The 22,980-nt window shown below is 43.1% G+C and overlaps 1 protein-coding gene across 1 annotated transcript in view; it reads left to right on the forward strand.

Moving 5' to 3' along the window:
• Nucleotides 1–22,980, forward strand: part of LOC126212786 (uncharacterized) — a 292,909-nt gene that overhangs the window by 87,777 nt on the left and 182,152 nt on the right. Inside the window, exons 9-11 of the mRNA XM_049940189.1 lie at nt 4,167–4,412; nt 16,557–16,696; nt 22,599–22,682. Of these exons, the coding sequence (XP_049796146.1) occupies nt 4,167–4,412; nt 16,557–16,696; nt 22,599–22,682 (470 nt within the window). The remainder of the gene's footprint in view (nt 1–4,166; nt 4,413–16,556; nt 16,697–22,598; nt 22,683–22,980) is intronic.

Consider the following 22,980-nt stretch of genomic DNA (forward strand, 5'->3'; position numbering starts at 1 on the left):
CACTTTTCAGCTTACCCTTCTTTGCTTGGGGTTTGTTTTCCATCTGAGTTCTTGATAATCGTACAGTTGTTTCTCTTTTCCCCAAAGGTCTCTTTAATTTTCCTGTAGACATTATCTATCTTTCCCCCAGTGATACATGCTTCTAAATACTTACTTGTGCCCTCTAGCTATTTCTGCTTAGCCATTTTGCACTTCCTGTCGATCTCATTTTTTAGACGTTTGTATTCCCTTTCGCCTACTTCATTTGTATTTTATATTTTCTCCTTTCATCAGTTAAATTCATTATCTTCTGTGTTATCCGAGGGTTTCTTCTTGGCCTTGTCTTTTTACCTATCTCATCCTCTGTTGCTTTCACTGTTTCATCTCTCAAAGCTACCCATTCATCTTCTATTGTATTGTTGCATTGCTTTTCGCTGCTCTTGTCAAAGTTGCCTAATGCTCCCTCTGAAATTGTCAACAACAACTAGTTCTTTCAACTTAAACATTTTAAACCATTTTTCAGAATAAATAATACAGTGTGAAAATTGTAAAGTAACAGTTGTAGAATTGTGAAGTTCATAAAACCTTATCGCTATCAGTTATCAGTACTTTTTTGACATCTAAAAGTGATGGCACTTCCTCTCGAGTTATGTACAGCTTGGCACCTCACGTTGATGAAAACATATGGGAGAGCTCATCCTGAGAAATGTTCTGCCAGTGATATATGAGTGGAGCCTGCAGCTGAATTGGACACTGGAGGTTGTCAACATCCTCCAAAACTTTTGCTTTGAAGGTTACACCAACAAGGTCTTATTTTCTGTAAGTCATTATTCCTTCCAACAGCAAAGTTCCTTGAAATTGGTGGATTTCCCGTATCTTCCTAAACCTTTCTGTGTCAACTCGGTCACCTCCTGACGAACACTCTTCTCGAATATGACTGCAAACCGAAGTACGGTTCACCTGTAAAGAGGGCTAGTCACCATTGGTCCATTGTCCAATTTTGATGTTGTTAGCACCTGAAAACACAACATGCATGATTTCCATAACAAATAGCTGGAAACATTAAAGGTGGATGAATACGAAGGCCTCTTTCGTCCAGTTTATTTCTATTAAATTTGGACTGAAATTATTATGTTATATACATTTTGCAGGGCATTTCTTCACATTCTGACAACTGAAATAGTCTGCAGTCTGCATTCTCAGGCAACTGAAACCACACTGCGTGCAGCAGCACCAATGCATGATGGGAGTGGTGACTGGGTGGGGGTAAGGAGGAGGCTGGGGTGTGGAGGGGGAGGGATAGTATGGTGGGGGTGGCTGACAGTGAAGTGCCTCAGGTTAGGTGGACTGTCGAGGAGGGATTTGGTAAGGGGGGGGGGGGGGGGAGAGGAAGTGGCCGAAATGGAGAGAAATAAAATGACTGAATGTGATGCTGGAATGAGGGCTGTGTAGTGCTGGAATGGGGACAGGAAAGGAGCTGGGTGGGTGAGGACAGTGACTAACGAAGGTTGAGACCAGGAGGGTTACGGGAACGTAGGATGTATTGCAGGGAAAGTTCCCACCTGCGCAATTCAGAAAACTGGTGTTGATGGATAGGATCCAGATGGCACAGACTGTGAAGCAGTCATTAAAATGAAGGATGTCATTTTTGGTGGAGTGTTCAGCAACTGGGTGGTCCACTTGTTTCTTGGTCATAATTTGTCAGTGGCCATTCGTGCAGACAGACAGCTTGTCGCTTGTCGTGCCTACGTAGAATGCAGCACAGTGGTTGCAGCTTAGCTTGTAGGTTACATGACTGGTTCCACAGGTAGCCCTGCCTTTGATGGGATAGTTGATGTTAGTGACCGGACTGGAGTAGGTGGTGGTGGTGGTGGTGGTGGTGGTGGTGGTGGTGGGAGGATGTATGGGACAAATCTTGCATCGAGGCCCGTTACAGGGCTATGAGCCGTGAGGTAAGGTGTTTGGAGCAGAGGTTGTGTAAGGATGGAAGAGTATATTGTGTAGGGTTTGTGGGTGGGGGAAAACCACTGTGGGAGGATGGGAGAAGGATAGTTGACAGGACATTCCTCATTTCAGGGCACGACGAGAGGTAATAGAAACCCTGGTGGAGAATGTAATTCAGTTGTTCCAGTCCCGGACGGTACTGAGTTACGAGGGGAATGCTCCTCTGTGGCCAGACTGTGGGACTTCGGGAGGTGGTGGGAGACTGAAAGGATAAGGCACGAGAGACTTGTTTTTGTACAATGTTGGGAGGATAATTACGGTCATTGAAGGCTTTGGTGAGACCCTCGGTATATTTAGAGAGGGACTGCTCGTCACTGTAGATGCGACGACCACGGGTGGGTAGGCTGTACGGAATGGACTTCTCGGTACGGAATGGGTGGCAGCTGTCAAAGTGGAGGTACTGCTGGTGGTTAGTAGGTTTGATACGGACGGAGGTACTGATGTAGCCATCTCTGAGGTGGAGGTCAACATCTTGGGAGGTGGCCTGTTGGGTTGCGTAGGACCAAGTGATGCGAATGGGGGAGAAGTTGTTGAGGTTCTGGAGGAATGTGGACAGAGGTCCTCACCCTTGATCCAGATCGCAAAGATGTCATCAGTGAATCTGAACCAGGTGAGGGGTTTAGGATTCTGGGTTTCTGGGAAGGATTCCTCTATATGGCCCTCGAATAGGTTGGTGCTATGTGGGTCCCCTAGCCGAGTTTTATATATTTCAAGCACATCGGATTTTTAGTTCAGGATTGCTGTATGTCGTAAGGTTTGGTACGCATCTGCGATCAATAGGTGTGGTGCGAGTATTAACGAAAAAAATGTTTCATCCGTAGCTAGAGAGAGGAGTTGTTTACATACATGTTGGCCATTTTGCATTAATAACAACACTTCTCTCTGTACAATATGATCCTATTGTGCTGTGAGAATTACTTAAATTTTTAGTAAAACTGTGTTGATTATTGTCAACATCAGCATATATGTAACTATTTTCTGTAGCTTTGGACGGAGCGTTTTGTCGATGGAAATAATGTGTCACATGTAGTAATGTGAATATTAATGACCCTGACTTAATGTAAAAGTTGCTGAAGACAAAGTGGTTCTCATAAGTTCAATGATTATATATCAATCCTTGCAGTTTTAAGAATTATCCTTGCAGCTTTCTTTCTACTTTCCCTGCTATCGGAAAAGTGCACCAACCCCCACTTTTAATTATATACTCCTAAGCATCAGCAGATACCCTCAATATCCCTGTGCATAAGCGAGCTGCTTCCCAGATTCGAGATGGCTTACCAGCCTCAGATTGAAGCCGTCTTGTGGACTGACAATGAGGTGTGGTGTGCCGGTCAGTCTGGATGTGGTTTTATAGACAGTTTGCGACATCTGACTAGGTGAATGCCAGGCCGGTACCCACGTCCTGCCTCAGCTGCACAATTTTTCGGAAACATTTTGAAAATTTGTTCACACTTTGACACAGGATAACAAATTTACGTAGGCACGTGGGGTACATCATTGCCAAATACAGATTAACATGACGACATTGTAAAGGTATGTGATAAGGCCAGAAAAAAGATGATGATTTGTTGACATCAACAGAACATTTAATTGAAAGCTTCTTTGGCTCTTAACAATTCTAGGGATCAGAATATTTGAGTAGCAATAAAAATTGTTTTGGTAGCATGTAACACACAATCAAAATCACTACTAAAATAGTCAATTGCCATAACTGTTTCCTTGCACTGACAATTGGTGGTCTTGCCAGCTGGCAACCAAATTATTTTTGCCAGTCTAACCTAGACCTCGAGTTACATTATAGATCACTTTGTCACCACAGTACTACTTTTTGCTGACTGTCAGCCTTGCGTCACAACACATTTGTCAAGTTGTACTGTGTGGGACTGGTTTGACAAGAAACTGAAATTAACGCAGCAGCATTTGACGAATATAAAAATGTTGTTTTAGTACTGGAATGTGCCAGCATTCGTGACAAATGGTCTGCAGGCGAATGATTAAGATTAAATGAGAATCATTATCAATGACTGTGCTGTAAAATTTGGTATTTTCTGAATAGGATGTAGATATATTTGTACATCTACATCTACATTCATACTCCGCATTGTACATTTCGTGTAAGTGTAAACTGTGGTAGAGAGCTATCAGTGGAGTCGCAATTGCAGTGCCTTTACCCACCTCCCCAGCCTCAACCGACAGACGCCGAGCCAGCAGCAGGAGCAGACGACACACCGCCCCGCGCCCACCTCCGCGTCGGGAGGGTCGTCGACGGGCCGGTGGCGACGTGTGTACGACACGGAGCTGGCGAAAAAAGTGCGGCAGCAGCTGATGCCGATATCTTCCCGCAAGTTTCCGGTCCGACGGCGTGCAGCTGTGGGCGCTGCCGGCAACTCCGAATCCCACCGCTACGCCTGCTTATACTGCGAGAGCCGGTGAGTGGCCGGGCCGCTAGTCGACTCGTGCATTCTGTTCGTCTCACTTGGGATACCTAGGTATTCTATGCATCTGGAGGTAGTCAAAACTGCCCCCTGAACCTAGGAATTTTGCTGTAAGGAGGCTGTGATTGCAGGTTTTTTGTTTGATTTATTACCTCCATTTATCTTTGTATGTGTATTGCACTGAATATACGAGGTGTGATCAAAATATAATGGAAATTTTTTAATTTTGTGGGCTTTATACATCCGATTTACAAACTTTTTCCATCTTGAATGAGATTTTCACTCTGCAGCGGAGTGTGCACTGATATGAAACTTCCTGGCAGATTAAAACTGTGTACCAGACCGAGACTCTAACTCGGGACCTTTGCCTTTGCCTTTGCCTTTGCATTTTCGCAGGAGAGCTTCTGTTAAGTTTGGAAGGTAGGAGACGAGGTACTGGCAGAAGTAAAGCTGAGAGTATGGGGCGTGAGTTGTGCTTGGGTAGCTCAGTCGGTAGAGCACGTGCCTGCGAAAGGCAAAGGTCCCGAGTTCGAGTCTCGGTACGGCACACAGTTTTAATCTGCCAGGAAGTTTTTTCCATCTTGTTGCTTCACATGGTCCTGATGTATGTTTACATTTTCAGCTATTTCAAATATTTAGTGTAAAGTTGACAGCCAGAATGATTATACATGTTTTCAAGTGCCAGGCAAGTTTGTAATTTAAAAAAAGACGGATCAAAGAATGTGCATTAAATTTTGCATGAAAAATAGAATGAAACACAGCAGTGCATTCGAAATGTTGACTGTGGCTTTTGGCGAATCTGCTACGAGTAAGGTGAGAGTTTGCGAGTGGTATAAACATTTCAAAGAGGGTCGAGAAGATGTTGAAGACAAAGACCGCACTAGTATGAGAGTATGTGGAAGAAGTAATGAAAATGGTTCTGGAAAATTGGCTGATCACCGTGAGGACGGTTACCGATGATGTCGGCATATCCTTTGTCTCGTGCCGAGCAATTTTTTTCGATATTTTGGGCACAATACATGTAGCAGCAAAATTTGTTCTGAAATTGTTGAATTTTGACCATAAACGATGTCTTGTAGACATCGTTCGTGTATTACGGAGTGAAGTTGACAGTGCTCCATAACTTCTAAAGGAGGGTATAACAAGTGACAAAACGTGGGTATACGGGTATGACATTGAAACCGACGCCCACTTGTCCCTGTAGGAACTTCCCCGAGGGCCAAAACCGTAAAAAATTCAACAAGTTCGACCACATATGCAGGTTCTTCTCACTGTTTTCTTCCATTACAGTGGGATAGTGCATAACAGTTTCTTGCATCATTGTCATACCGTCAATAAGAAAGTTAAATGCCATTCGCGTGAAACGATCCAAAGAAAATGGCAGAGTTGTGGTAAAACTGCTCGTGGAAATGTAATAACGATAATTCTTCTGCTCACACCTCAAAAATTTGACAAAAAAAAAGCCACTATGTCACCTGAGCCACCCTATTTGCTGGACACGGTTCCTCGTGACTTCGTTCTATTCTCGAGGCTAAAGAGAACTGTCATAATTTGGCCAGCATTATTGAGATAAAACAGAATCGCTGAAGCAGCTCGACGTGATAACTAAAAGTGGGTTCCAGAACTGCTTCCGAGATTGGAAAAAGTGCTGGCACAAGTGTATTGTATCTGAGAGGGGTTTGTTTGAATGGGTCAAAGTTGGTAATGAATAAATAAAAATTCCTGAAGGTGAAAAAAAAATTCGCATTACTTTTTTATCATGTCTGCATGGTAGTGTATATGTTAACAGTATGGGCTGGGTGTTTTGTTTGAAACTCACATTTTAAATTCATTTCACAGTATGTGCTGTTTACAACTGCAATACTCACTTTACTCGTTGAGCTTCAGCTAGTATTGAGCAGTACTGTTCTATCGTAGGTTATTTTCCATCAGTGTCGGTTGTACATTGACAGTTATGTACGACAGTGCGAACATATTCACTGGCGGGTTATCGGTCGATGTGCACGTCATTTGTGGTTTCGCCGAATGCAGTGGAAGAATGGTGCGACAGTGCCGTGCCGAGCCGTTCCCGCAGCAACGGCAATCGCGTCGCACTGTGTTTGTGTCAGTCTGAGACTTGTCGCATTGATCTTTGTTATTTGTTGTAAGTGTCAGCACAGAAACAAATGTAAATTGTGGGAACTCCTTTGTAGCTGGTTCTGCGGTCGGTGGAAGGATTTGGACTGTGTGGGGATATGGCGCGGGAGATCAGTTTGCGGACTGGGTCTGCGGGTAGTACCTGTCTGTGAAGGCCTTTTGTGATCCCAATGGCGTACTGGATGAGAGAGTTCTTGTCACTGCAGGTAAGCTCTGCCTGGGTGGCTAGGCTGTGTGGGAGGGATTAGGTAATGGTGTGAAAGGAGGGGGGTAAAAATTTGGAAGAGAAATTAAAGTTTAACTACAGCAAAAGATTTGTTTTGCTGTGGTTTAGGTGGTGATATTTAGGTGGTTTTATATGTTGAGCGATTTGATAAGAACCGGGTGCAACTGCCTTGAAGGTGTCCATTTGGAAATATGATGTAGCAAAGACACTGATGGAGTATGGCTCGGAACAACAGTGGTGCTGGTTGACCAGGAGGGAATGACCGTAGAGAGAGATAAACAAAAATCGACAATCAGTGAGAAGGCTGGAGACAAGTTCTGTGCAGAAATAAAACAGCATTTTGTTATAGATCAGGATTGGTAAGTGTTTGAATGCAAATTAGAGGTGAAGAGGTTATTCCATTTTTTGTGTAGCCCTATTCCATATCTGTTTAGAGACAGTTGGTGACATGTTAAGAAATTCAAAGAATTGTAGACAGGGGCCATTGGGCGGTGCCGAACTGTGTATAACAACACTTCAGTAGTTGTGGTGAAGAAAGGTGTGTGTGTGTGTGTGTGTGTGTGTGTGTGTGTGTGTGTGTGTGTGTGTGTGTGTGTGTGAATAGTCATCAGTGGATGAATTTAGTTTGAATGAATTGTGGTATCACAGAATGTTAGACCAGGCAACATGGAGGAGATGTTATGGAAGTTCCACAGCACGTAATATTTACTGCCACCATACTTTACTTAGCATCACTCTAACACAAAGTCGCCAGAAGAGTCAGGAAAATATCCTGCTTTCCTCCGTGAAGGAAAATGTTGTTTCCATTTGGGTTAAAACGTGCTGGTATGAGATTTTATTCGAGTAGTGGATGAAACCTTTGGTAGGGCTATGTCGAGTAGGATGAATGTTCATGTAGGTGATATTTTGATTTTGAGCCCAAACAGGGAAGACCATTATAATTAATCTTCATTGATCCATTATGGATTGCGGGACAACGGCTGGCATGAACTTCTTGGTGCAATAATTTACCAACAACCGTATGATATGTAGAAGTTTATTTTATTTTATTTTATGAACTTCTATGTGCTACCAATTTTGGCATACATTGATGCCATCTTCAGGCCCCACTCGTCATAGTCGTAAAATCGCCTCAGTCTGTGTCGCCTGGCCACCGAGAGCTGTTGCACGACGATTGATTCACGGATCCAGTTATACGGCTCCTTCCGTGTATAGCGATTTTACGACTGTGACGAGTGGGGCCTGAAGATGGCATCTATGTAATACCGAAATTGGTAGCACATAGAAGTTCATAAAATAAAATTAACTTCTTCAAGTCATATGGCTATTGGTAAATTATTGCATCAAGAAAAACCATTATATCGAATGAAGTACTGTCTGCTTTGGACGAGGGATGACAAAGGCAGAGTCAGTAAAATCAGAATTTCTCAAGAAGGCAGTGAAGCTTTTGGGAAGTGTCAATAGCGGACTATGGATAGCACCAGATCCTGAGAAGTTGCAGGCTGTAGGAAAAATTAGCAGCACGTACAAACCAAAAGCAATATTGGGCTTGTTTGGTTTTTATCACAAGTTTATGAGTGGCTGTTGTTCAATGATTAGCATCTAATACAGCTATTGATAGAGGAATTTCACTCGGGTGTGTACTGAGTGGAGTGGGCAAGTGTTCAGAAGGTCGAGGGAGGAACTGCGCTGTGGCAGCATACTGTACCGTCCAGATTTTTGTACAACATTTTGTATCGCTACAGATTTGTGTGTTTACAGACTGGGGATGGAAGTGTTTCAGAATATACTGACATCAGAGAGGTTGTAGAGTATCAGACAACTGCTTTTGGTAGTCAGACGTTGCCAGCATCAGACAGGAATTTGTGTGTCTGAATTTGGAGCCCTTCCTGTGTTGTGGGGTTTCCAAAAATTTGAACACTACTTGTTAGGAACAAAACTATAGTATTCACAGATCACACGGCACCAAGCTTTCTGTGAAAATGCTTGCCAGACTGGGATTCTAACCCCGGATCTCACGTTTACCACGCAGTTGCATCGACCACCGCACCGTCCGGACGAGCATTCACTCAATCGATTTGCCTCGACGGGCAGTGAATCCGCCACCTTTGGTGTGGACGTGCAATTAAATTCGACCTCCGGTGGGAATCTGAAAGCAGCGAGCACGGAGGACGTGTACGGTGCTGTGGATAGGCAGTGCTAGGTGGGAGTTTGTGTCGGGCAGGGTGCGTGCCGAGACAGTCCCCACAGGAGATCCTCAGTTTGAGTCCCAGTCTGGCACACATTCTCACTCTTCACCGTTAATTATGCGTAAAGTCCCGGTGCACCTGATGTCAGTAGTTCCTGCACTTTTCTTTCCTTTCTCTCCCTTCCATCTCCAATTTATGTAACACAGTAGTAGGTTCACTAGACGGGTACTGTATCTGCAACAATTTGAAATGGAGGTGTGTTATATAGAAGGTGAAGAGAATATCATAGCAGAGGCTATGTCTCGGATGCAAAGAGTGATTGGGTGTGCTGGAGACTGAGTACTTCACAAAAGTGAGATAAAAACACAGTACTTTGGACAGGTTAAAGATAAGAACATGAGCAAACTGCTGATGCTAACTTGGATTTGTTCGAACGTTATTTGGACTCGGTTCGTTATGCGAAGGGCAAAGTCTGCTATAAACTGTACTAGTGTGTTCCTTTTTAGGGTGAAGGATAGTGGAATGCTTCCTGGACGAGCGTACAAAATATTGATCGGCTTACTGCATGATAGTTTATTGCCATTTTGGGCCTCGCAACTTTACTACCAAGCTGTGAGAAAGTGTCACATTTAACAACTAGTGGAGAAGAGTTATAAAGGAGTTAACCCTGTTAGATAAGTGCCAGAAAGTGCGGACAATTTCCACACTGATCCGAGGTTTTGAAACAAAGTGTCCTATCTACTGGACCTAAGAAACTAATGGTGGTATATTTTTGTGGCACTTTGCTGGTGTAGTTACGTTTTTGTTGTCTTAGACATACACTCCTGGAAATGGAAAAAAGAACACATTGACACCGGTGTGTCAGACCCGCCATACTTGCTCCGGACACTGCGAGAGGGCTGTACAAGCAATGATCACACGCACGGCACAGCGGACACACCAGGAACCGCGGTGTTGGCCGTCGAATGGCGCTAGCTGCGCAGCATTTGTGCACCGCCGCCGTCAGTGTCAGCCAGTTTGCCGTGGCATACGGAGCTCCATCGCAGTCTTTAACACTGGTAGCATGCCGCGACAGCGTGGACGTGAACCGTATGTGCAGTTGACGGCCTTTGAGCGAGGGCGTATAGTGGGCATGCGGGAGGCCGGGTGGACGTACCGCCGAATTGCTCAACACGTGGGGCGTGAGGTCTCCACAGTACATCGATGTTGTCGCCAGTGGTCGGCGGAAGGTGCACGTGCCCGTCAACCTGGGACCGGACCGCAGCGACGCACGGATGCACGCCAAGACCGTAGGATCCTACGCAGTGCCGTAGGGGACCGCACCGCCACTTCCCAGCAAATTAGGGACACTGTTGCTCCTGGGGTATCGGCGAGGACCATTCGCAACCGTCTCCATGAAGCTGGGCTACGGTCCCGCACACCGTTAGGCCGTCTTCCGCTCACGCCCCAACATCGGGCAGCCCGCCTCCAGTGGTGTCGCGACAGGCGTGAATGGAGGGACGAATAGAGACGTGTCGTCTTCACCGATGAGAGTCGCTTCTGCCTTGGTGCCAATGATGGTCGTATGCGTGTTTGGCGCCGTGCAGGTGAGCGCCACAATCAGGACTGCATACGACCGAGGCACACAGGGCCAACACCCGGCATCATGGTGTGGGGAGCGATCTCCTACACTGGCCGTACACCACTGGTGATCATCGAGGGGACACTGAATAGTGCACGGTACATTCAAACCGTCATCGAACCCATCGTTCTACCATTCCTAGACCGGCAAGGGAACTTGCTGTTCCAACAGGACAATGCACGTCCGCATGTATCCCGTGCCACCCAACGTGCTCTAGAAGGTGTAAGTCAACTACCCTGGCCAGCAAGATCTCCGGATCTGTCCCCCATTGAGCATGTTTGGGACTGGATGAAGCGTCATCTCACGCGGTCTGCACGTCCGGCACGAACGCTGGTCCAACTGAGGCGCCAGGTGGAAATGGCATGGCAAGCCGTTCCACAGGACTACATCCAGCATCTCTACGATCGTCTCCATGGGAGAATAGCAGCCTGCATTGCTGCGAAAGGTGGATATACACTGTACTAGTGCCGACATTGTGCATGCTCTGTTGCCTGTGTCTATGTGCCTGTGGTTCTGTCAGTGTGATCATGTGATCTATCTGACCCCAGGAATGTGTCAATAAAGTTTCCCCTTCCTGGGACAATGAATTCACGGTGTTCTTATTTCAATTTCCAGGAGTGTATTCTCAAAATTTATCAAACTCTATCTGTTCAAGAGGGTGAACGTGTGGATTCTAGTTGATAAATTGGAAAACTATTATATATCCATTTGGGTAAGCTATAATGACTACTGTTGGACAGTGAACTCTAATTTGTCTCTTGAGCTGTGCAGGCATGTAAAATTTTGGCTCATATCCTACACGGAGAGCTGAGGGGAGAGTTCTATGGGAGCTGTCAAGTGGAGCTCCTGTCATAAATAATATTTCGTAGGCTGTCTATCTTCCTACATATCAGACAGGAAAAAAGAATGTATGAAATCAGACCACAAGGTTTGCTACGAGTGAGGACTGAATGAGGAAAAGGGCACGAGAAAATAGAAACAGCATGACAATGTGTTGAAACCTACTGTATTTAAAATCGGAGACATCGTTTTAAATAAGGCCGAGGAGTGGTCAAAGAAAATATACTCCGAAAAGAAGGAAATTGTAGGTTGTGGTTGATTGGTTGTTTGAAGTAGCACAGAAACCCTATTAAAATGTGTATTTGCTGGCATATCCAAAATCCTTGATGCAGTGAAAAAAATGGAGGGAGGATGACGTGTGTCTCAATGTGGAAGTTGGTGTAAACAAGGTGAAAGAAAAAAATGTTTTTAGGAAGTGTCTTAAAGAGAGGAGGTAATGTTATAGTAAATACTTGTGCATTATATAAGAGTATTACGCACCTGGGAGGACCACCTACATAGTGCTGGAGTGTATATTTTTTGTACATTTATGTATATAAATTAGTGTGTAGTTGTTTAATAGGTGTAATTACTTTTATCAGTAGATTATAAGATGATTTTGTTAACAGTATTGTGATAATTGTTAACTTTTAAACATTGATTTTGCTATCTTTTCGAAGTTGGGAAAGTTTGAAATAGTTCATAACAATACCAGAGAAGGAAAGTTGCTACTCACCATATAGCGGAGATGCTGAGTTGCGATAGGCACAATAAAAAGATTCACACAATGATAGCTTTCGGCCATCGAGGCCTTTGTCAGCAGTACACACACACACACACACACACACACACACACACACACACACACACACACACACACACACACAACTTGCACACAAGTCTGCAGTATCTGAGACTGCAGGTGTGTGTGTGTGTGTGTGTGTGTGTGTGTGTGTGTGTGTGTGTGTGGAAGGGGGGGGGTGCAAAATATTTTTGTTTTCGAAATGAAATATTCTGTTTATCGATTTGTGCACAGTACCAATGTATTTCAAAAAGCCACACACGGAAAAGGGATTTTACGGATTGTGTATTGTGTTCGGTTGATCACAGAGATAAGGCGTGAAGTGTTTCGGATAGCCCTCGGCCTACTGCCCATTTGTATACCTGTTGAAAAAATGGGCATGATGATGTAATGCAACTTACAGAAGTATGTGTGATATTTCACAGTCGCATTGGACCTGTCACTCTCTCGATGAACATTACCGGTCATAAATTTTGCAAATAAACGGTCGCCTTTCCCGATTGTCCTTGTGGGTCAGCTAATACCTGCCATAGGTGTGTATGAACTACTACTTCTTGTGGACTTTGTTTCTCTGGCAGGGTAGTGCTGTAAGAAAGTATTAACTGTTATGAACTACTAAATGAATTCGACTCCTCCGTAAAAACTCTTCTGTATTTGACCCCTTCAACTCGGCAATAGACAGACAACAAATCAAGTAGCGCACACAGAGCTTTACAAATCATCTTCGACCTAACATATACGTTGTCTGACTCTCAGGTTGTACACCAAAATTAATTGTGTCTGATTGGGTCCTACATTTGTTTGGGGCTCCCATTGATATTTTCAGTGGCCCTCTTACTCGTACTCCGGGACACTGCCATGTCTTTGCCCCAAAGCATAAATGGGCCCTAACAGCAATCTACTCTCCTACCTCACGTCACAGCTTGCCACGGACCTTTGCTTTTACTGCTTGTACGGTCTACCGTATCGTCCTTCGTTGTCAGCATTGTCGTTGTTACCGTGAGACACCGTTATACGAAGAGGAAAGGCGCATCGATCTTAGAGCATGAGATATGATGACCTTAAGCCATTGACAACACACAACGGTCACGGTAGCACCTGATTCCAGAATAGCTGCGGTAGTTAGGATCTACGAACTATCCCCTCTTGACCAGGTCCCCAAAACTTAACTTGTGACGAGATCCCTTCAAAGCAAATTGTCATAACGATCGTCTATAAAGGCTTCGTACAATGAGAATAAATGTTACAGTTTATGGAATAATAACAGATACGACCAAACTGTCTTGTTTCTTCTGCTTTATTTAACATAACTTCGTTCACAATTTCATTTCACATTCACCACTCATTCACCGAAACCCTTTGATGAACAGTTTTGGTTGCTTGACACCAACAGTCAATGATAATGATACAGCTTTCCTCCTTTTTATAAATTGAAGCCCGCTCTCCGCGATATAAAAAATAACCGGTCTCAATACCGCGTCCCTCGTGAGATGCGAATAGACTTATCCCGGAATTGACCGCCCTGTAGGTGTACTCAATTTAATGACCACACTTCGCTATCCGCTATTTCGCGTAACTAAATGTTCATTTGTTAGTCTGATTATACACAATGCACAATTAGCACTTCTTTACTTTTTTTTTTTTTTCCTTCTTCTTCTTCTAAGAGTAAACGGAAAAAAAAGACACTGAATCATCGGCTTAGTCGATATAAAGCCAAACACCTTAATATGCCCAATTTTACCTCTTCTCATAGGATCGGCTACCTTACTCATTAATTTACTACATATTATTTCCAATAACACTAAACAGGTATCGCCGTTATATTTTAATTGTATTCAAAAGCATGTTACTATTATTATGACCAACCAAATCATAACATATCGCGCGGCGTGCGTTTTTAACGATAACTTTACGCTATTCAAGTTCCGTTACAGCTATCTTGACTCAATGTTACAACGGCATCTGGATGAACCACAGAGCGGAACACACACACTGAAAGCTTCCCACTTACATACTACTTAATAAGTTATTAAATGTCAAAATCATCTTTAGTTGTCCTGAAAGCTCATAGTGGAACAGGGCCTTCCTAAAAACACCACATTACACTACAGAGTACTGTAACTATATTGCAGTACAGAGTCAAAATTTAAACATCACACACTTCCTCCGGCCCAGACAAAGTGAGCAAATCGAAGGTTCTTTTGCATTTGGTGTGGTCTAGGGTGGACCTTAGGTGGATTATAAAAGCATTATTTGTTCATTGGTGTTTGCTGAGAAATCACCGAAAAACTGTGGTTTACGGTTACGAAAAGTACCAGTTTTGGTGATGACCACTTCTGCAATTTCAGTGCTTGGCAACTTGTCAAAATTTTTACTTGTGTTTTTAAGGAGATGACCTTTTAGAACACTTTCTTCAGTAGCATTATCAGTTACTGAGATAAAGAGTGTCAAAGTTACTTAAACACGTAAAATATGTACGTAAATCTGGTCTGAGGCATAAATGTAGTTTTAACAGACTTACTGAACGTTTGTGAACATGTGGCAAAGGTTCCGGGTCCTCGCAAGGGTTCTGAGGTCTACTTTTTTTGTTGCCATTATTTTCACCACTAAAATTTGACACACTATCTCTGTATAATGGGCGCTTCATACCTATATGATCTGTCTCGACATGGAAATTATTTGACGGTATCATCTATTGGCATAAGCAGCCGACAGAAAATAGTTTTGTCATAGGAGCTTCTTCGATTGTACTTGCAAATTGTATATTGTATTTTTTGCTGCACTGTAGAGGCAGTGCAAAAATGTTGCGTATTTTTATCGAGTAATGGAAAGTGCTCTTGAAGATAATTTTATATTCAATTCGTATTGTGCATACTTATTTGTTGTTTTTATGTGTGTTGAATTATACAAATAAACAGTCAAAACTTATTGACCTACAGAATTCCTTTCATAACAGTAGCACACCATGCTGCAACAGGGACAATAAGGGAATCAGTTGAAAAATGCTGTGACAGGCAAATATGCTCCTTTTTAAGAGACTCTGACAGAAATGTGGAGAGTCAGCTGACTCGAGCCTCATTCTGTCTTCTCCAAGAAAAATTCTGGCATGTGGGTAGCAGTAAGCCAGTGTTGGTGGAAGAGGGGCAAGACAGTACCAGGGAGAGAGAAAGAGAGAGGAAACAGTGATAATGGGGGAGAGAGAATGGCAGTGAAAGAGAAAAGGAGCTGGGTAAAGATAGACGTAGTGGGAACAAAGGAGAGAGGAGACAGTGGAAATGAGGGAAGATGGGTGGAGACAATACATAGGCTCGGAGAGGTCTGGACCCCCAGACTGGCAAACTGTAACACAAAAAAAATTTGCCCTTTTTTTCCCCCCTCCCCTAATGTTACAAGTTTCCCGGTCTAGGGGTCAACACTACGAGCAAACTACCCCGAGGACACACGGAGAGAAATAATGGTAGTTGAAGAGAAAGATGGCAGACTCTGAGCGAGAAAGAAAGGTCTGGGCACGAGAGAGAAAAAGATTGGGATGAAGACAGTGGCAGAGGGACAGTGGAAGTGGCAGAGAAGAATGAGTCAGTAGTAACGAAGAGTGGGAGAAAGGGAGGACGGCAGTGACAGTGGAAGTGACAGACAGCAGAAAGTGCGAATGGGAAAGTGGGAAAGAGAGAGAGAGATACATACGGAGTGGCAGCGAGAGGGAGACGCTGAGTACGAGTGCTTCTCTACAGAGGGAACTGGGTAAAGGAGTTTAGAATGTTCCATTGTAAAAGACTGTGAATATTTTCGTGTGCCAAAATGTTTTGGGAGGAAGGCGGAATGTAGATTAAGACAGCTGGTCCCCCACTTTCCTTCAGAATCTTATAAAGAGGAAAATATTTGGCTTTCTTGTGCCCTGTCAGGAGCATTTTTGAGCTGGTAACATAATACTTTAGGTTTTCCATTTTTTTCTGTGAACTGGACGATCCCCACACAAATAATTGGAAGCATATTGTAATTTTTTAAAAAAATTAAGGCACTTGCTGTGCATCATTAAGGCAGTAAGCTGAGACCGTATAAGAAAAAATTTCATATTCTTCGATAGAATTTGAAGTTGTTTGTCTGATTGGTATGATGTTATACATGTTATAAATCAATTTGAAGCAGTAGCATAGGAACTGTAGTCTAATAAATATGTTAAGTAGTAATAAGATGGTGCCGGTTGTTTTACATTCCGTGTATGTTGAACCGAAATTTTTGTATTGACACTATTTCTTATGTTTCGCAGGAATGATAAATTTGGCAGTTGTGTGCAAATTAAATAAATAAATAAGAAGTAACAGTGTTCACTGGGTGTGTCTTAAAGGTTCGACCAGCAGCTCAATCACCAGGCGCACATGATACAGGTGCACAAGGACGAGATGATCTCCACCAAGCCGAAGCCGAAGCGCGTCAAGCCCGAGAACGACCCAGGTGACGCGTCTGCCGGTGAAGACTCCGACCACGGTGAGTGTGTCTCTCGTGGTTTACCGAGCGAGGTGGCACAGTGGTTAGCACACTGGACTAGCATTCGGGAGGTCGACGGTTCGATCCCGCGTCCGGCCATCCCGATTTAGGTTTTCCGTGATTTCCCTAAATCGCTCCAGGCAAGTGCCGGGATGGTTCCATTGAAAGGGCACGACCGACTTCCTTCCCTGTCCTTCCCTAATCCGAGCGTGTGCTCCATCTCTAATGACCTCGTTGCGATGGGATGTTAAACACCAATATCCTCCTCCTCCTCCTCCTCCTCTTGTGGTTTGTCTCAGTTTTCGTTTTTTGCTCCTGTCGTCAACCCTGAAGGTCTGTTCGATACGACTGTCTTTTCCTTTTGCCGTTCTCTGTTATCTTCTTAGTTTCGGCATAGCTGCTGGCTCCTATATAACTCGTGATGTGCACTTTCTGTTCCTTCCCTCTGTCCTCCTTTCGGCCACAGTTTCTGGCGATGACTCCTGTCCGAATATGTACTCTGTAATTCTCTCCTTTTTGCTGTATTCTGTATACACACATTTTCTCATTTACTATCTGCAAGTGTTTTCATTCCTTACTTTGTAATCCCACCTGGCGAACAGTCTCTTCTAGCATTGAATTTGAGAGGAATGTAATATTTTCATTTCTGTGCTTCCCGCTGTACACGGTTCACGACTGAACGCAGTTGTTCTCCGTTCCTAGCTTTCCGAAAGTGACGTCTCGGGTTTTCTCGATGTGGTCGATTAATGGTGTGATTCTGCATATCCTGTCAGTTTGTCATTTCCGTTTTACACACAACATTTTGACGTTGCACCGAGATGTCATCTTCGGCGACTGCTCGTTGCCTGGACTCGAAACAGGTAGAGTACTAGTCTTATCGTCGTACCGATGTTTGTGACCTAGTTTGACTGCTGACACCTTCTGTGCTCTTTGATACTTTCTTCCGAGCCCACTCTGATTTCTGTGTAAAGCATATTCTCTCGATTTATTTGCACCAGTTGACATGCTGCGCCGCAAGATAGTAATAAATTCGGTGGTAGACACTGAGATTTGTCAAAATTGAAAACTCTGTTGAGATCTTGTCAGCTTTCGTATCCAGCAGAGCTGGGAAAAGCTGAGAGAAGGTTCCTGTTTTGTGGACTACCAGTGCAAGATTGTGAAAACAAAAGAACATCAAAGGACACAGTAGACATCGGAAGTCGAACACGCAGCCGGCTATAAGTAGCAGTGTGGGACCGACAGTAGCTGAACGGTGGTTAGAGTACAGGCGGTGAATACACATAACACAACTCCCAGTCATTGAAATAGTGTGTGTAAAATGAAAACAACATTTTGGTTGAACATCAGGTAGGACACCATTATTTAGCTCTTCAGGAAATGCATTTTTGTCTTGATTTATTTTTGGATGTTAGCAGGTGTTACTTTTTATAGAAAGGTACAGTGTCTTTCCTGCTAGTTTATTAATTCTATTACCGTGGTTCCGAAGTCGTCCACCTCTTCAAGATTCTCCTGTCAAAGTTCAACATTCACCCCACTGTTAACTTAGTTCTGTTTTTGTTCATGTGCATACTGTAACCATTATAGTATTGAGTTTATTTTGTGTCTGTAACAAACAACACCCAAATTGAGATAACCTTTTACTTCCCTCATTGCCTCTTCCCTCCACCAATGGAAAATATTTTATTCCATTCCATATTATCAAATACATTTCTGAGTCTATAAATGAAATGTTCAAACCTTTGTTGTTCAAAATTTGCCTTCTGTTGTTAATTGCCATGTTAAAATTACTTGAAGTGTGTCCCTACTTCTCCTGTTAGCAAAATTGCTCTTGTCCAAGTCCTTTCCATTCTTCCTTCAATTGTATTCTTCAGTAAAGTGCTCATGGGAGAGTTTGTCATCTATGCAGTGCTAGATCGATCTGTGTGTCCTTTCTTTCTTCAGAATTGCAATAACTATATTCGGTTTTAGAGACTGCTTAATTGTAGTATCACATTCTTAAAGAAAAACCCATACCTGACACATAGAAACACCCAGGTTATTAATTTCATTGCACAATGGTCTCAATATTTAATGCTTTAGGAAATGGCGAGGGCAGTTTCCTCATCCTCCACCTGTTATGCCTACATGCGGTATATAAAAATATTCTAATTTCATCCATATTGTTTTGCGTTTTCTTGTGTTTATTTGTCCTGGTGACTAGTAATTTGCATAGAATTTAGTTAGTCCATCCTCGTGATGAAACAGTGTTTCTATTTTCATCTGTCTTCTTGTACCTCTTCATTTAAGAGGCATTAGTCCTAATTTTGCTCTTATTTTTGTATTTTGCTTTTGGTATCAGCTCACATTTCCAATTTTGCTCTTATTTTTGTATTTTGCTTTTGATATCAGCTCACATTTCCAGCTACATATCTGAGAAACTTCATTTCTGGTTCCTTAGTGTAACATTATTTTATTTTATTTTATTTATTTATTTATTTTTGCCTAAGTTTCACTTCCCTACATTACAACTGAGTGAAAGTGTTTTGCAGAATTTTATTTATTTTTCTTTGCCCATTTTCTCCTCAGATTTGGTTTCATCTTCATTTTGTATCTAACGTACTACATATATATATTTTTTAAATCAATTTTAGAGCTACTTTTATTTTGTCTACCAAATTCCACCACCTTCATTTTGCTATTTGTCATTTACAGTTTATGTATTTATTTATTCATTTCTGATTCAGTTGGAAGTCTGTTTTCATTGTCACGTGACTTTGAACATCTCCAACTGCTGCAAAACACATTTGGTTCAGTGTGTCAGCTTTCTCTACAGTAGGGTCTCCAAGTCGTCATATGGTCTTGGTTTTGTTCCCTGTGGTGAACAGGTCATTTACCCTAATTTGTGTGTACCTCATTGAGATTCTGTAGTTTTATCACACTGGCATATCAGCAGATTGCTGGAGTGAGACACTGTATAAAAGATGGCACAGTTTTATTGAATGTAATCCCCAGCTATAAACTGAGATTTCCAGCAGCTGTACCTATTCCTAGCCCAGCTTTGTAAAGAAGCTGCAACTAATATCCTATCCCAGTGTAGCCCAATACAAGATTTTCATCAGTGTCTAATGATCTCATTATGGAAGGATGTTAAACCCTAACCTCCTTTCACTTTTTCCTGTAAATTGAAACCCAGAAGTGGTGCAAAGTTTTGAGTAACTCTTTAAAAATATAACCCTTCAAAAAATTATAGCTTTTTTTGCCATACTGTTCCACGAACTGTTAACTTACTATTTCAATGATGTTCCACTGCTCCATCCTACGTCTACATCTACGTGTACGTAAATACTCCACAAACCACTGTACAGCACATGGCAGAGGGCACCTTGCACCGCTGTCAGTCATTATCTCTCCTGTTCCACTCGCAAACAGAGTGAGAGAACAACTACTATCTAAAAACCTCTGCACAAGCTCTAATTTATTGCATCTTATTCTCAAGGCCCTTACACAAATTATTGTCAGAAGCAGTGGAATTGTTTTGCAGTTGGCCTGACATGCTGGTTCCCTAAACTTGCACAGTAGTGTCTTGTGGAAAGAGCATCATAATCTTTCCAGGGATTCCCATTTGAGTTCACAAACAGTCTCCGTAATACGTGTTGTTTGTACCTACCGGTAACAAATGTAACAGCCTGCCTCAGAAGTGCTTCGATCCATTCCTTTAATACAGTCTGCTGAGAATCCCAAACAGTCGAACAGTACTCGAGAATTGGTTGCACTAGCATTCTATATACTGTCTCCTTTATGGTTGAGGTACACTTTCCCAAAAATTTCCTAATAAAGTGAAGAACATTCACCTTCCCTACTATAAACCTGATGTGGTCATTCCGTTTCGTGTCACTTTGCAGCATTATGCATAAATATTTAATTGATGTAGTTGTGTCAGGCTGCACCCTACTAATGCTGTATTCGAACATTACAGTTGCTTTTTGTGCTCACCCACACTAAATTACATTTTTTTTTTTTTACATTTAGAGCTAGGTGCCATTCATACACCAACTGGAAATTTTGTCACACCAATTAGAAATTTTTGCTATTGTGTATTGAACCGGGAACCTAGAAACGATGGAGATGCTTTGACCCCACTGTAGCCCTGAGTGGATCACACCCCACAACAGGCTACAGCAGTCCACCGGCCCCACCGCCACCCCACACCAAACCGAGGGTTCTTGTGCATTTCGACCCCCAGTGGACCCTCCCGGGAATGTCTCGTACCAGACGAGTGTAACTCCAAATTTTTGCGTGGTAGAGTAATAATGGTGTATGCGTATGCGGAGACAGTATTTGTGCAGCAATTGCCGACATACTGTAACTGAGGCGGAATAAGGGGAACTGGCCCACATTCGCTGAGGCAGATGGAAAGCCGCCTTAAAAACCGTCCAGAGGCTGGCCCGCACATCGGACATAGACACTAATCCTCCTGGTGGATTTGTGCCGGGGACTGGCACGCTTTCCCGTTCGGGAAGCAGCACATTAGACCGTGCAGCTAGGCGGGCGGGCTAATTTTGTCTAAGTCATGTTTATATTCCTTCAGTCACTCGACAATGCCACCTTCTCGTAAACCACAGCATCATCAGCACGCAGCTGTAAATTGCTCCATACCCTGTCCGCCATTTGTCATGCATGTGCTGATTGGCAGCTTCGTGTATCAGATTGTAATTTCACTTCAAACCGGCTTACCGTGATTTTCCTTTATGGCACTCCTGTTACTGTTAACTTACAGTTTGAGAATGAGATTTTCACTCTGCAGCGGAGTGTGCGCTGATATGAAACTTCCTGGCAGATTAAAACTGTGTGCTAGACCGAGACTTGAACTCGGGACCTTTGCCTTTCGCGTGCAGGTCCCCGAGTTCGAGTCTCGGTTCGTCATACAGTTTTAATCTGCCAGGAAGTTTCATATCAGCGCACACTCCACTGCCGAGTGAAAATCTCATTCTGGAAACATCCCCCAGGCTGTGGCTAAGCCATGTCTCCGCAATATCCTTTCTTCCAGGAGTGCTAGTTCTGCAAGGTTCGCAGGAGAGCTTCTGTGAAGTTTGGAAGGTAGGAGACGAGGTACTGGCAGAAGTAAAGCTGTGAGGACGGGGCGTGAGTCTTGCTTGGGTAGCTCAGATGGTAGAGCACTTGCCCGCGAAAGGCAAAGGTCCTGACTTCGAGTCTCGGTCCAGCACACGGTTTTAATCTGCCAGGAAGTTTCAACTTACAGTTGTCTTTCATTGTGTTTTGCACTCCCTGATGTAGGATGGTAATAGAAATTGCAATTCTAGAAGAGGTGTAATGCTAGGACTAAGATTTGAGAGATTCATGGTTCAAAAATTAGTCTGCTGGTCCCACTTATAATTGTCAGTGGTCTTCATAACGTTTCTAGCAAATTTAGAGGTGGTAGTTATGAAATTCTTTCACACCATCCTTGGCAAATTAAGTTAGAGTTGTCTCTCCGGTGAGTCGGCATGTGTGTCATTAAGCCCAAATGAGAAATGGGTTAACGACAGATTTGTACTTAAGCTTATTTCTATTTCCTTTTTATTGTGTCTATTTCACATTTTCTAACTTTGTTACAATTTGATATTAGTTACAAATACTGAAAGAAAATTTCCTTCCCCTCAGTCAGTATCAGATCTCACAGGTTTTGCTCTACCACACGTGGATTACCAAATGCTTTCACCAGCATATCATTTTACTCAAGTCACAGTAACTTACGATAAGATTGACAAGATTGCCGAAACTTATTCGAGAGTGCCAGTGTCGTGACAGGTAAAGCGTGAATCGTCTTACAAGTGTCTGTTTCGGTTACTCGTAACAGCTGAATAAAGCACGTTCACAAGCACACTTTACTGGTGGCACAACTAAATTTGGAACCACTTTGCAGGTTGGCGTGAACCGAGCCCCACCTGTTTGATGTCAGACGCACCCTGCGGAGACACGGGAGGTGACGGCAGTTTCATCTGCTCAGGTGTGTCCTTGCACGTCAGTACATATTGAAATGAATTGTAATATATCTCGTTTCCAATATAAGTGTATAGTTTTATAAATTACAATATTGTAAGTTAGTAATTCCAATAATATGGGAAGTGTGTTTCAAAAATACTCTAAAATTTCCATTTTTGTTGCAAGTAAATTGCTCAGTTCTGAGACGTGTCATGCCGTGAGAACTAGATTGCATAGGTGACTCAAAGAACTTACAGTATCCCAGTGAACTGATGGTTATTCACTCAATATTTGTTATCGGTAGATTACTTTCATACTTAAAA

The sequence above is a fragment of the Schistocerca nitens genome, chromosome 11, assembly GCF_023898315.1.
Source record: "Schistocerca nitens isolate TAMUIC-IGC-003100 chromosome 11, iqSchNite1.1, whole genome shotgun sequence".
Taxonomy (NCBI): domain Eukaryota; kingdom Metazoa; phylum Arthropoda; class Insecta; order Orthoptera; family Acrididae; genus Schistocerca; species Schistocerca nitens.